This window comes from Saccostrea cucullata, unplaced genomic scaffold (genome assembly GCF_032062105.1).
Source record: "Saccostrea cucullata isolate Sc308-1 unplaced genomic scaffold, CSIRO_AGI_Scuc_v1 ctg53, whole genome shotgun sequence".
Taxonomy (NCBI): Eukaryota; Metazoa; Mollusca; class Bivalvia; order Ostreida; family Ostreidae; genus Saccostrea; species Saccostrea cuccullata.
This window is the reverse complement of record NW_026936258.1, coordinates 65,479-80,397: the sequence shown is the minus strand read 5'-3', so window position 1 is coordinate 80,397 and position 14,919 is coordinate 65,479. Positions and strand designations below refer to the sequence as shown.

The window sequence follows — 14,919 nt, the reverse complement described above, 5'->3', positions numbered from 1 at the left end:
GCAGAAGACACTGAAAAATCTAGAAATACTGGAAAAAAGAATGTGGGGTGTAAGTGGCACATTGTAAAATTTGGATGGGACTTCTACAAGAAAAAATGCGTGATAGCAGCTATTGTCTATTTAAGGAGGCACATTAATCACTTTTTGATGACATACTACACAGAAAAATAAACCACCATTGTTTTGACAGTTTATCTCTGGGAACGAATTGTACAGGTACCTCTTTAATATGACCCTGACCTTTAAAAAGCTTTATAAATAGATGGAACATGCGGTGTTATTAAATGTAAAATCAAAGGAACGGATTCGTGATGCAAGAAGGATTGCTTTTAAGCAGAAACAAAAGAAAACAACAGCCAAATCTTCGCCAACCAAGTAATGTGTCATTTCATAGCGAACCAGTGAGCTCTGTCTATCACCGACATGTTTGTATGGAGGAAATTCGAGTTAAAATCTACAACCTTGTTGAAATTTAAACAAGCTAATTCAGATAATTCGTGTCCCCCGCTTAGGGAAAAAGTCAGATCCCCCTGACTGAATTTGTAGAATTATTAAATGTATACATGTATACTGAAGCAAATAAAATACATGTATGTCAATATGAATATAAAGATTTGATTGCTTACTCTTTATTATGTACATAGAGTATTCTTTTTATATGGAATATTCATCACACTGTAATGAAGATTTTAAAACCTCATAATTTTTTCTCAACTATCATTTAGTAAAAAAAAGAAAAGAAAAGTATTTTAAAAACAAACTAATTCAGAGAATTCGTGTCCCCCGCTTAGGGAAAAAGTCGGCTCCCCCTGACTGAATTTGTAGAATTATTAAATGTATACATGTATACTGAAGCAAATAAAATACATGTATGTCAATATGCATATAAAGATTTGATTGCTTATACTTTATTATGTGTATAGAAGATTTTTTTATATGGAATGTTTATCACACTTTAATGATGATTTTATAACCTCATAAATTTTTCATTTCACATGCTGAATACTATCATTTAGTAAAAAAAAAAGTATTTAAAAAAAAAGAAAAAGAAAGGATCGACCGAGATTCGATCCCGAGACCTCTCACATCAGAAGCGAGAGACATAACCACTAAACCACGGAATCGCTTTACATTCCGCGAAGTATATGCAGGACTGAAGTCACATACATGTATTTATCTCATACGTGTTGGTGATACAGGCCGTTGGATAAACTTATGCTTTATCAACGGGTAGATGCTTTATCAATAGCACTTCCGGTTTTGACACGATCCCTCGCTTCAAGACTTTATTTTATTGAAACTTTTCTTTGTGAAAATTGTTGCCCTTATAAAATGAATGATAAAGGGCAATAATATCGTTAAAAGCAAGAAAAAGACTGGTATATGTCAAAGAAGTGTTTCATTTTATCAAGGAACCCGTATTGGCTACTTGAAGACAGATGCTACCCCCCCCCCCCCTCTTAAATTGTTTTCGGAGAAGGTAAAGCATACCAGTTAAGTTGTTATAAGACTCCTTTGACATCTTCATCAATGCTTTCTTATATTATACTACGTATGCCTACCTAGTAATGTAGGTGTAACTTACCATGGATCAGCAATGAATCTAGACTTCTAGGCCCCTAGCCTTGCCTAACACGTTCTGTACTGCCATCGTAAAAAGAGTTGATTTTCACGATCCCCAGAATCCTAACAACTTTCAGTGAGAAGTTCGTTTGATGTAAAGCTCCAGCAATTGTCACATGATGTTTTCAAAGACGCAGATAGCAAAAATTCTCAATTTTGAACAGATCTACTTTCTTTCGAGGAATGTAAACATCAACCGTGCTACGTCATCAAGTTATACGTCATCAATTTGATTTTGGCAGTCATTCATGTAGTTTCGCAGGGGAAGTCTCAAAGTTTTGTTAAAACGAAAGTCGTATGAGATAAATAGAACATCTATAATTGTGTGATTTGATATTGGCTTTATCCAACTCGTTGAAATGGTGTATATTCGCTCGGCAAGCCTCGCGAATATATACACCATTTCAACTCGTTGGATAAAGCCAATATCAAATCACACAATATAGATATCCTCTATTTATTCATAGACCTAAAACGAAGGGTTCGTTTTAGGTCTATGATTTATTACACACTTAGTAATAAATACAGGTTTTTTGCATATGCGATATGGCTGACGTCACAGTAGCCGTATCAACTCTGCAGGGCTGATATGGATTTGCGGGGCTGATATCCGTATCAGCCCTGCAAATCCATATCAGCCCTGCAGGGCTGATACGGCTATTGTGACGTCAATATCACACCCTTAGTAAATTAAACCACAAAACAGTACTTGTGATCATACACAATTTTTGGTGCGTTCATATTCTCTTAACGAGGCCCGATCTAGTTGAAAATTACGAAAACGGTATGATAAAAAATTTTAATATTTGGAAATATTTTTGCATGTATTATGCTAAGAAAAATTAGAATGAAATTTTATTACCTTGCCTTCATTGTAGTCAAATGGGGGCACTGTCAAGATATGGACCTTTTCTTGTGTTTTTATACACAATGACATAGTAAAACCCTCCAATAAACAAAGAAATTGAAAATAAAAAAAAAATACATGATGAAAATTTTTGTTTTTCACATATATCATGCAATTTTCATTCTTCTTATAAAAAATGAAAAGAAAATTGAAGGTAGCCTTTATTGCAGTGAAAAGAGGGCATATCAAAACACAAAATTAGCACTTATTTTATCCAACTAGACATGAAATAAGTCGCCATGGGTGTACATAACATCAACAAACGATTGCAATACTGTATTATTTTCTAAAAAATAGATAATTCTTACATTTTGAAATAATTTTCTCTTCATGCTTTCTTTTTTTCTTTATACGCGACGTTGTTTTACATGGAAAAAGGGGGGGGGGGTAAAAGGCGAAAAATGACGAATTTTACTAATATCATGTAATATATAGAAACATAAAATATATCGGGGGTTGCATTTAAATGATTCATAGACTGATTTTTTTTTTAAATCAAGCTAATTCATGCATATTTAAGTCCTCAATAAAAAAGGTGTGTATAAAGACTTCAACATGTTCAAGGAGAAAGACTAAAATCGTTTACATTCGGTTGCAGTGTTTGTTTTTTTTAACTCACAAATTGAAATAAAACAACGTAAAATTAATGAATATGTACCAAGAAATTGATACCTCAAAATAAATCATGTTCCAAAGTTGTTTATCAATTAAAAGAAATATTTTTTAAAAAACATGTAAATAATAGAAATACCAGCTTTCAACATGTACAATCTATAGAGTTACCAGGTATGCAGGATCAGCGAAACATTTTAGCGCGATTTGACGTCATTTTAATTGTGACGTTATTGTGTTCAATTGTGACGGCAGTCAAGGGTACTGTGACGTGCCCGGGTCAACGCTGCGTTAAAACGTATGCGCAGTTCAACTAGATCGGGCCTCGTTAATTTTAACTTTTTGAAAATAAGGTTAATCTTAATTTACAAATACATGTAATACTATAGAATATTTTCAAATGACGGATCAAGTGCATTGAAATAGAAGTAGAAACAAACCCAAATCCTATGAGACATTAGACTATGTACATGTATGTAAGAAGTCCATGCATGATTATTTACTTACTTTCTTCTCAACTATATTTTATTACTAAGTATGTAATAAATATAATAAAACATACCCTTTTCCACATCACATCCTGTATCAGCCCTCGACCAATATCAGCCCTCGGGCCTTCGGCCCTCTGGCTGATATTGGTGTCTCGGGCTGATACAGGATGTGATATGGAAAAGGGTATGTATTATTCTCTATATATTCATGTTTTCATATTCGGTATACTCAAAATTTTACACAATCCATGGTGTTTGATTTATTTAGCCTTTATTAAACAGTTCTGATAGATCTAATAAGAACATAAAGTCCGCCGAGAACCTGTTTTATACTCAATAACTCTCCTCATGCCCCTGCGCTAAAAATAGCGACATGTAATACTATAAATACTAATAAAACAAACGGTGTCTGAGGTACTTTGAGAGGGGCGAGAGACGTCCTAGGGAGTTTTGGTATAAAATTACATTGCGTAACCTCAAAATCTTCTTGAAATATCGCCCGGAAATGATAGTATTACACACAGACAGAATGTATAAATTTACGACCTTGAACTTTGACCTTTTGACCTCAAAATCAATAGGGGTCTTTATAAGGCCACAGGGAGTTGTTATATAAAATTTCATTGCAATAGCTCAAATGGTTCTAGAGATATCGTGTGGAAACGAAAGTGTTTTAACAGACAGAATTTGCTTATTTATGACCTTGACCTTTGACCTTTTGACCTCAAAATCAATAGGGGTCTTGTTTAGTCCATAGGGGGTTGCTATGCTAAATTTCATTGCAAAAGCTCAAAGGGTTCTCGAGATGTCGTGTGGAAACGAAAGCGTTACAGACAGACAGAAAGACGGACGGACGGACGGACAGACGGACGGACGGACAAACCCAAATTAATATCCCCCACTTTTCAAGCGGGGGACAAAAAGCAGAATCGTCCGAGATTCGATCCCGGGACCTTTCACATGTGAAGTGAGAGACATACCACTAGACCACGGACACGCTTTACGAGAAGTCAAGTATATGCAGAAGTGAAGTTACATACATGTATATATTTTCATGTTTGGTATTGTCAAAATTTTACACAATCCATGGTGTTTGATTTATTTGGCCTTTATTAAACAGTTCTAATAGATGTAATAAGAACATGAAGTCCGCTGAGAACCTGTTTTATACGCAATAACTCCCCTCATGCCCCTGTGCTAACAAGCTAATTCGGAGAATTCGTGTCCCCCGCTTGGGGAAAAAGTCGGCTCCCCCTGACTGAATTTGTAGAATTATTAAATGTATACATGTATACTGAAGCAAATAAAATACATGTATGTCAATATGCATATAAAGATTTGATTGCTTATTCTTTATTATATGTACAGAAGATTTTTTTTATATGGAATGTTTATCACACTGTAATGATGATTTTATAACCTCATAAATTTTTCATTTCACATGCTGAATGCTATCATTTAGTAAAAAAAAAGTATTTAAAAAAAAAAAAAGAAAGGATCGACCGAGATTCGATCCCGGGACCCTTCACATTTGAAGCGAGAGACATAACCACTAGACCACGGAGTCGCTTTACACGGTATGAAGTATATGCAGAACTGAAGTCACATACATGTATATATTCATGTTTTCATGTTCGGTATTCGCAAAATTTTACACAATCCATGGTGTTTGATTTATTTAGCCTTTATTAAACAGTTCTAATAGATGTAATAAGAACATAAAGTCCGCCGAGAACCTGTTTTATACGCAATAACTCTCCTCATGCCCCTGCGCTAAAAATAGCGACATGTAATACTATAAATACTAATAAAACAAACGGGGCGGGGCACTTTGAGAGGGGCGAGAGACGTCCTAGGGAGTTTTGGTATAAAATTACATTGCATAAGCTCAAAATCTTCTTGAAATATCGCCCGGAAATGATAGTATTACACACAGACAGAATGTATAAATTTACGACCTTGAACTTTGACCTTTTGACCTCAAAATCAGTAGGGGTCTTCATTAGGCCACAGGGAGTTGTTATATAAAATTTCATTGCTATAGCTCAAATGGTTCTAAGATATCGTGTGGAAACGAAAGTGTTTTAACAGACAGAATTTGCTTATTTATGACCTTGACCTTTGACCTTTTGACCTCAAAATCAATAGGGGTCTTCTTTAGTCCATAGGGAGTTGCTATGCTAAATTTCATTGCAAAAGCTCAAAGGGTTCTCGAGATATCGTGTGGAAACGAAAGCGTTACAGACAGACAGAAAGACGGACGGACGGACGGACAGACGGACGGACGGACGGACGGACGGACAAACCCAAATTAATATCCCCCACTTTTCAAGCGGGGGACAAAAATAGCGACATGTAATACTATAAATACTAATAAAACAAACGGGGCGGGGAACTTTGAGAGGGGTGAGAGAGGTCCTAGGGAGTTTTGGTATAAAATTACATTGTATAAGCTCAAAATCTTCTTGAAATATCGCCTGGAAATGATTGTGTTACACACAGACAGAATTTATAAATTTACGACCTGGAACTTTGACCCTTTGACCTCAAAATCAATAGGGGTCTTCATTAGGCCACAGGGAGTTGTTATGTAAAATTTCATTGCAATAGCTCAAATGGTTCTAGAGATATCGTGTGGAAACGAAAGTGTTATAACAGACAGATTTTGCTTATTTATGACCTTGACCTTTGACCTTTTGACCTCAAAATCAATAGGGTTCTTCTTTAGTCCATAGGGAGTTGCTATGCTAAATTTCATTGCAAAAGCTCAAAGGGTTCTCGAGATATCATGTGGAAACGAAAGCGTTACAGACAGACAGAAAGACGGACGTGTAACACTATCATTTCCGGGCGATATATCAAGAAGATTTTGAGCTTATGCAATGTAATTTTATACCAAAACTCCCTAGGACGTCTCTCGCCCCTCTCAAAGTGCCCCGCCCCGTTTGTTGTCCCCCGCTTGAAAAGTGGGGGATATTAATTTGGGTTTGTCCGTCCGTCCGTCTGTCCGTCCGTCCGTCCGTCCGTCTTTCTGTCTGTCTGTAACGCTTTCGTTTCCACACGATATCTCGAGAACCCTTTGAGCTTTTGCAATGAAATTTAGCATAGCAACTCCCTATGGACTAAACAAGACCCCTATTGATTTTGAGGTCAAAAGGTCAAAGGTCAAGGTCATAAATAAGCAAATTCTGTCTGTTAAAACACTTTCGTTTCCACACGATATCTCTAGAACCATTTGAGCTGTTGCAATGAAATTTTATATAACAACTCCCTGTGGCCTAATGAAGACCCCTATTGATTTTGAGGTCAAAAGGTCAAAGTTCAAGGTCGTAAATTTATACATTCTGTCTGTGTGTAATACTATTATTTCCGGGCGATATTTCAAGAAGATTTTGAGCTTATGCAATGTAATTTTATATCAAAACTCCCTAGGACGTCTCTCGCCCCTCTCAAAGTGCCCCGCCCCGTTTGTTTTATTAGTATTTATAGTATTACATGTCGCTATTTTTAGCGCAGGGGCATGAGGAGAGTTTTTGCGTATAAAACAGGTTCTCGGCGGACTTTATGTTCTTATTACATCTATTAGAACTGTTTAATAAAGGCTAAATAAATCAAACACCATGGATTGTGTAAAATTTTGAGAATACCGAACATGAAAACATGAATATATACATGTATGTGACTTCACTTCTGCATATACTTCACATCAAGCAAAGCGATTCCGTGGTCTAGTGGTTATGTCTCTCGCTTCATGTGTGAGAGGTCCCGGGATCGAATCTCAGTCGAACCTTTCTTTTTTTTTTCAATACTTTTTTTTTTACTAAACGATAGTATTCAGCATGTGAAATGAAAAATTTATGAGGTTATAAAATCATCATTACAGTGTGATAAAAATTCCATATATAAAAAAATCTTCTATACACATAATGAAGAATAAGCAATCAAATCTTTATATGCATATTGACATACATGTATTTTATTTGCTTCAGTATACATGTATACATTTAATAATTCTACAAATTCAGTCAGGGGGAGCCGACTTTTTCCCTAAGCGGGGGACACGAATTCTCTGAATTAGCTTGTTTTATTAGTATTTATAGTATTACATGTCGCTATTTTTAGCGCAGGGGCATGAGGAGAGTTATTGCGTATAAAACAGGTTCTCGGCGGACTTTATGTTCTTATTACATCTATTAGAACTGTTTAATAAAGGCTAAATAAATCAAACACCATGGATTGTGTAAAATTTTGAGAATACCGAACGTGAAAACATGAATATATACATGTTTGTGACTTCATTTCTGCATATACTTCACACCGAGTAAAGCGACTCCGTGGTCTAGTGGTTAAGTCTCTCGCTTCAAATGTGAGAAGTCACGGGATCGAATCTCGGTCGAACCTTTTTTGTCCTCCGCTTGAAAAGTGGGGGATATTAATTTGGGTTTGTCCGTCCGTCCGTCCGTCTTTCTGTCTGTCTGTAACGCTTTCGTTTCCACACGATATCTCGAGAACCCTTTGAGGTCTTGCAATGAAATTTAGCATAGCAACTACCTATGGACTAAAGAGGACCCCTATTGATTTTGAGGTCAAAAGGTCAAAGGTCAAGGTCATAAATAAGCAAATTCTGTCTGTTAAAACACTTTCGTTTCCACACGATATCTCTAGAACCATTTGAGCTATTGCAATGAAATTTTACATAATAACTCCCTGTGGCCTAATGAAGACCCCTATTGATTTTGAGGTCAAAAGGTCAAAGTTCAAGGTCGTAAATTTATACATTCTGTCTGTGTGTAACACTATCATTTCCGGGCGATATTTCAAGAAGATTTTGAGCTGATGCAATGTAATTTTATACCAAAACTCCCTAGGACGTCTCTCGCCCCTCTCAAAGTGCCCCGCCCCGTTTGTTTTATTAGTATTTATAGTATTACATGTCGCTATTTTTAGTGCAGGGGCATGAGGAGAGTTATTGCGTACAAAACAGGTTCTCGGCGGACTTTATGTTCTTATTACATCTATTAGAACTGTTTAATAAAGGCTAGATAATTCAAACACCATGGATTGTGTAAAATTTTGAGAATACCGAACATGAAAACATGAATATATATACATGTATGTGACTTCGGTTCTGCATATACTTCACTCCATGTAAAGCGACTCCGTGGTCTAGTGGTTATGCCTCTCGCTTCAAATGTGAGAGGCCCCGGGATCGAACCTCGGTCGGACCGTTGTTTTTTTTTTTCTTTTTTTTTTTAAATACTTTTTTTTTTTACCAAATGATAGTATTCAGCATGTGAAATGAAAAATTTATGAGGTTATAAAATCATCATTACAGTGTGATAAATATTTCATATGAAAAAATCTTCTATACACATAATAGAGAATAAGCAATCAAATCTTTATATGCGTATTGACATACATGTATTTTATTTCCTTCAGTATACATGTATACATTTAATAATTCTACAAATTGTCAGGGGGAGCCGACTTTTTCCCTAAGCGGGGGACACGAATTCTCTGAATTAGCTTGTTTTTTTTTTTTTTTAAATACTTTTTTTTTTACTAAATGATAGTATTCAGCATGTGAAATGAAAAATTTGTGAGGTTATAAAATCATCATTACAGTGTGATAAATATTCCATATAAAAAAATCTTCTATACACATAATAAAGAATAATCAATCAAATCTTTATATGCATATTGACATACATGTATTTTATTTCCTTCAGTATACATGTATACATTTAATAATTCTACAAATTCAGTCAGGGGGAGCCAACTTTTTCCCTAAGCGGGGGACACGAATTCTCTGAATTAGCTTGTTAGATGTAATGTTCAAACGTAACGTTCCTTAGTGTTTTGAGTCTTGGGTAATTAGGAAAGATAACTCTTGAAAGTGGAATTTTTATACCAAATATTTTTTAAATTGGAATTTTCATTTCGTTTTAACATTCTTCACTCAATTTGTCCATACAATTCATGGAAATACATTCCTTGTCTCTTCAGAACTCATTTTCTCAATATTTTATGCACAGATTAAAAAGATAATGACATTAATTGTTTTTTAGGAGAAAACTATTTTTTCTAATAAAATCAATATTAGGTATTATGAGGTATTTTCATTGTTGTGTACTTGTCTAATGAAGATGTCCATCGTTTGACACTGAAACTTCTGAAATTCTGGTAAAAATAAACTTGAAATAAACACTTTACTAAAATTAGAAAAACAGTTTTTAAAAAATCTCTGAAAAATATTTATGATATCAATACCTCCATTTGGATATTTGACATCTACATTATAAGTGATGCTATAATGAAATCTAAAAATAAACTGTGGGTGTAATGAGCCACCTTAAACTTCCGAATCTGTTACTGCTTGAAAAGCAATAGCGAATTCATAAGATCGAATTCTAGTTTCTCTAGTGTGATATTTTAGGAATCTCTGTCTTGTTTGATGGATATGCGAAGCCTGTTATAGAAATTATTCCACGTTTCCAACTGTCGTTCATGGCCTGGCATACGCAGCACAGTTAAGGTTACAGTAAGGAGGCGGAGCCTAATTTATACGGGAAATGTTCATTATGACATCACACAAAAATGTCAGTTCTTTAAAATACCACAAACATAAAAACTTAATTATACACACAGTTTTGTGGTTTATTAAATTTCACATAACAAAATATGAACGAATCATGATCGTAATGCTCTTGTCAATGTGGCGTAATCTCGTAAAAGTTGACACAGTTTGTGCACAGTGAGAAGCTGATCAAGTAACATTTTGTACGATGAAAAATGTCTTGAATTCAAATAAAATATTATTCGCAGTTATGTAACAGGCGTAAAGCGATGTCTATTTACTACCGGGGGTATTTTATTTATATATTAATGTCCGTATATTTTCTAGAAAAGTGATACTGTCGTGTGTTCGTATGCAGATTCATTGAAAGAGTAATATAGGGGCCCTAATAAATCGATTCAGAGCATGAGATCTACATGCATATTAGACCTTCTTAACCTTTCTCTTGGCAAAATTTACATTCCGGTTGAATTATCAATAAATCAAATCACTTCAAAAGAGTTCATAGAAAACAAACTTTTATAGAAATTGAAAAAATATAGCAAAAGTATTAATGGTTAATATTTGTTTTGGACATAAAGTATTTAAAAACAATGTATGTCAAGAAACGATTAATCAAGATAGAGCTGAACCAGGACCACAGCAAGCGAACACGTCAAAATCGTTGGTACCTATGGAAAGGTCTTGTCACAAGCTAGGAAAATACCTGTGATATATGAAATGTGATGAAACTGTGATATAATTTTAAATGTTCAAAGATATTGTTGAATGGCTTGACTGTGGTATTCTTATTTTGCAGGTGCATGTCCTATGTCCAGACCTTTCTCTCAGTACCAAACATATTGACCTTGGAATTTGATTTAGTTAAGATACCGTACTAGTATCTAAAAAAATAAGTTAAATCTGTTGGTTAATTTGTGATTAATTTGTTGACCCCCAGCCTCCTTAAGAAAAAAAGACTTTAACATTGACAATAACTTTTGAACTGTGGGTACCAGGATCATATATCACAAGTATTCCTGATGACAAGACCTTTTGGTTCCAACATTTTAACCTCATGATTTAATCTGAGAGTTTAACCTGCGTTTAAAGAAAATAACCTTGTCTATAACTACATGTAGTAAACTGCTGATTCAAGGGTTTTCATATTATATCTATGCATTTTTTGTGATAAGATCTTTTCTTTTCTACCAGTTAAAAAAAACCACTTTTTGGAAATATAGTTTTCACAAACACTGATACACATATATCAATTTATTGTAAATTGTTAATTTTTATTACGTAAGTAAAAAAGGCTCTTGGACATCAAACCGCGAGAACAATAATTCGGGGGTGGCTAATCAAGAGACTTTAAACAGCTAGATTTCAGGACATTTAATTGTTCCGTTTAAAAAATCTTAACCTATAGTGTAATAATAACACAATATTTCCCTTGTCTGTCTCATGTTATTTGTTTTATTATATGTTGTTGGTCTGTTATTTTATACTATAGTATACTCCATTTGTACTTTAAAAAGCGGGCTTCATATTTTAGCGGCTTTGGGGCAGACAACAATGCTAATTCATGAATACCGCCAAGAAATCCAATACAATACACTGAACGAACATGCGTAGTACTAATTTCTGATTACACCAACAACTTCTCTCCCAGTGAATACTAGTACGCTACATTTTGAATACACGCACAGTATGCTGTGGGTCTTTTATTATATATGTTGTATGTATCTATTATTATACATGCTGTAGTTCTATTATTATATAGCGTGGGTCTATAATTATATACTGTGGGTCTATTATCATATGCCACGGGTCTAGTTTTATATGCCGCAGGTCTTTTATTATATGCCATGGTCCTATAATTATATGCCGTGTTTCTATTATTATATGCTGTAATTATATGCTTTGGGTCTTTTATCATATGCTGTGTGACTATTATTATTTGCTGCATGTTCGTAATTACATGTATATGCTGCGAGTCTACATTATTATATGCAGCATAATGCTGTTAGTTCATAGATATATGCTGTGTGATATATTATGTATTTGCAGAACCATGTGATATGTAATTAATATAATGAGCCAACAGCGCATAATAATAATAATAAGACCCATATATGCTGATTAGTAAGTTATTTTTTACGATTAAAGATTTTTTTGTTTAAAATGGTAATGTATCGCAAAAAAAAAAAAACAACAACAAAAAACAAAACAAGAGGCCCATGGGCCACATTATTATATGCAGCATAATGCTGTTAGGTCATAGATATATGCTGTGGTTTTAATAGTATAATAAAAGAGCTACAGCATATACTTTTGAAACCACAATATATTAAATAACAGAACCATGTGATATGTAATTATATAATGAGCCAAAAGCGCATAATAATAATAATAAGACCCATATCGTATGATTTTAACAATTTAGAATCTTTACTATCCCAGCATGCTTTTTTTTTTCTGGCTCAGTGGTTCGCGTGTTGGAAATTTTGCGAAAAAGGGGTAGAAGATTTTCAAAGATTTTTCAGTGGCCCCACAGCTTTTAATTTGCGTAAGTTATTTTTTACTATTTTTTAAAGATTTTTTGTTTAAAATGGATAATGTATCGCAAAATTCCCCTTCACCCAAGGATGCTTTGTAAACCAAAAAAAAAAAACAGACCAAAAAAAAAAAAAAAAGACCAAAAAAAAAAAAAAAAAACGGATATACGGTATACGGTACTAATTTATAAGACACCTAACATAAGGAAGCCATGGCGTTCCATAATCCCAACTCTGATTTCCATGGAGTACCTCTCCCAGAGTCGCACTTCAATTCAATTTTCTTTATTCACTCAAAACCAGATCACTGGCAAATGCACTGGCAAACTGTTATTACAATTGTTTTCTACGATAATTTATATACATAACCATAAATGACATGCTTGTCCTATTTTCTTTTATCTCCGTAAACCGCCAAAACTCTGCTCGCCGATCTGAAAAGTCGACTTAAACCATGAAATGGTATTTGCTGATCCGGACAAAGAGCAATTTAAAAATGAACTAGTTGAAAAATTCAAATATTGAAGTGAAAAAAAAAATGTCGTCATGTCATTTTCTATTAAAAAAAATTACATTTTCTTCCGGTATAATATTTTAGAAACACATTTTTAGCCAATCAAAATCCAATCCAGAAACACATTCCGCCAGAGGTTAGCAAACACCATTTCATGATGTAAAGCGACTCGAACCATGCTCTAATATTATTGGCTGATCAAACAGGGGAAAGTCTTGTCCTATCTGGGTGCAAAACACACCCTACCAAACAACCTCTTTTGAACTTTCATGACTTTTGCATCAACATAATGGAGTTTGAATTCCAAACCAGTCAACTATTTTTAAGGAAAGCTGGTACAAGTCTATGTTTTAGATTACGCCGATAATAAATTCAGTGCACGGTCAATGGCCGGTGATAGCCTGTCGACAATTTTAAATTAGTACTTGTCCATGACCCTTGTCGTAGTATCAACATTTCCATAAACTTATAAAGATGGCTGCAAAACACGAAGTCTTATTTATCCGAACAAAGTAATTTTTCCACATTATGAACTGTTTAATAATTAATTAGTCTACAGAAATTGACTTGTTTTACAATGCTTCCTATCAACTTGCTCTTTATGTTTAACATTTATACCCAGTTCTGTTGATTTACTGAACTTAATTATATTGGAAGCACGTTTGCAGTGCTAAAACAGGAGATTCTAAGCAGGGACATATCCTATTTCTGTTCTGAGTAAATTTGTACAGCCAAAATAACTGAAATTATTCAATAAGGTTAATTTTTGGTTTCACACGTGCACATTTTACCGCCATTTTTTGAAATAAAAAGAAAAATAATAAACACATTTCGATCTATATATAGTTTATTGATTTTTCAAGTATAACTCCTAACATATATTCAAATAAAAAAAGATGGACAATTTGAGCTCGTAAGCCTTCTTACCCATTTATGAGACTATATATCCAAACACACACAAAAAAGAATTGAATAAAAACGAATGAAGAATGTCACGATTTGATGGCCTTGGTGGATGGCGGTACAGGTGCTTCGATACAAAGGTGACCGTCTGAGGACAAAGTGGAGGTCAGTTTTCCCGCGTCCACGCTCTCCGGGAGAACATAGGATCTAGTGAATTCTCTGTAGACCTTCTTCCCTTTGTCGGACTCCTCATGCTTGGCGTGGACTGTTAGTTTGTTTCCATCCATCGTCTTCACAGTGACCTCCTCTGGTTTGAATTGGCTGCAGTCAAATTTCAGATGCAGTTTCTTATTTCCCTTCTTGTCCTCCACGATGGGATTCTCCAGGTCTAGCATGTTTTCCCCAAAATGAGCAACATCAAATGGATCTTTGTCTTGTTCCCATGGACTCAACTTGAATAATTCTTTCTCGAAATCTTCAAAGGATTTCTCAAAATCACGCTGAAACCTTGAAAAGAGGGAATTTTTCTCAAAATCCAAAGGAACTAGTGCCATTGTTGCTTTTTTCCCCCTTAAAATTGAATTTTGCCTTAGTGCACGTTACCGACGCTATCTATTGATTTGAATTACCGGGCACTGTGTTATATTGCATGCGCAGAAAACGCTAGAAAATTTGAGAATATTCTAGGTTAAAAAGAAAACATGTTGACAGCATAATCTAAAAGATGGAGTGGTGTTTCTGGTGAACTGAAATAG

General features: G+C 34.6%; 1 protein-coding gene across 1 annotated transcript; it reads right to left on the bottom strand.

Moving 5' to 3' along the window:
• Window positions 1-14,090: 14,090 nt before the first annotated feature.
• LOC134245104 (heat shock protein 27-like) lies at window positions 14,091-14,819 on the bottom strand. Its single transcript, XM_062727364.1, has one exon. The coding sequence runs from the start codon at window positions 14,716-14,718 to the stop codon at window positions 14,254-14,256; it is 465 nt and encodes a 154-aa protein (XP_062583348.1). The 5' UTR covers window positions 14,719-14,819; the 3' UTR covers window positions 14,091-14,253.
• Between the last annotated feature and the right edge of the window lie 100 nt (window positions 14,820-14,919).

What these genes read in the sequence shown, in the direction of transcription:
- LOC134245104 (XM_062727364.1), bottom strand. Translation starts at nt 14,718, where the DNA reads ATGGCACTAGTTCCTTTGGATTTTGAGAAAAATTCCCTCTTTTCAAGG.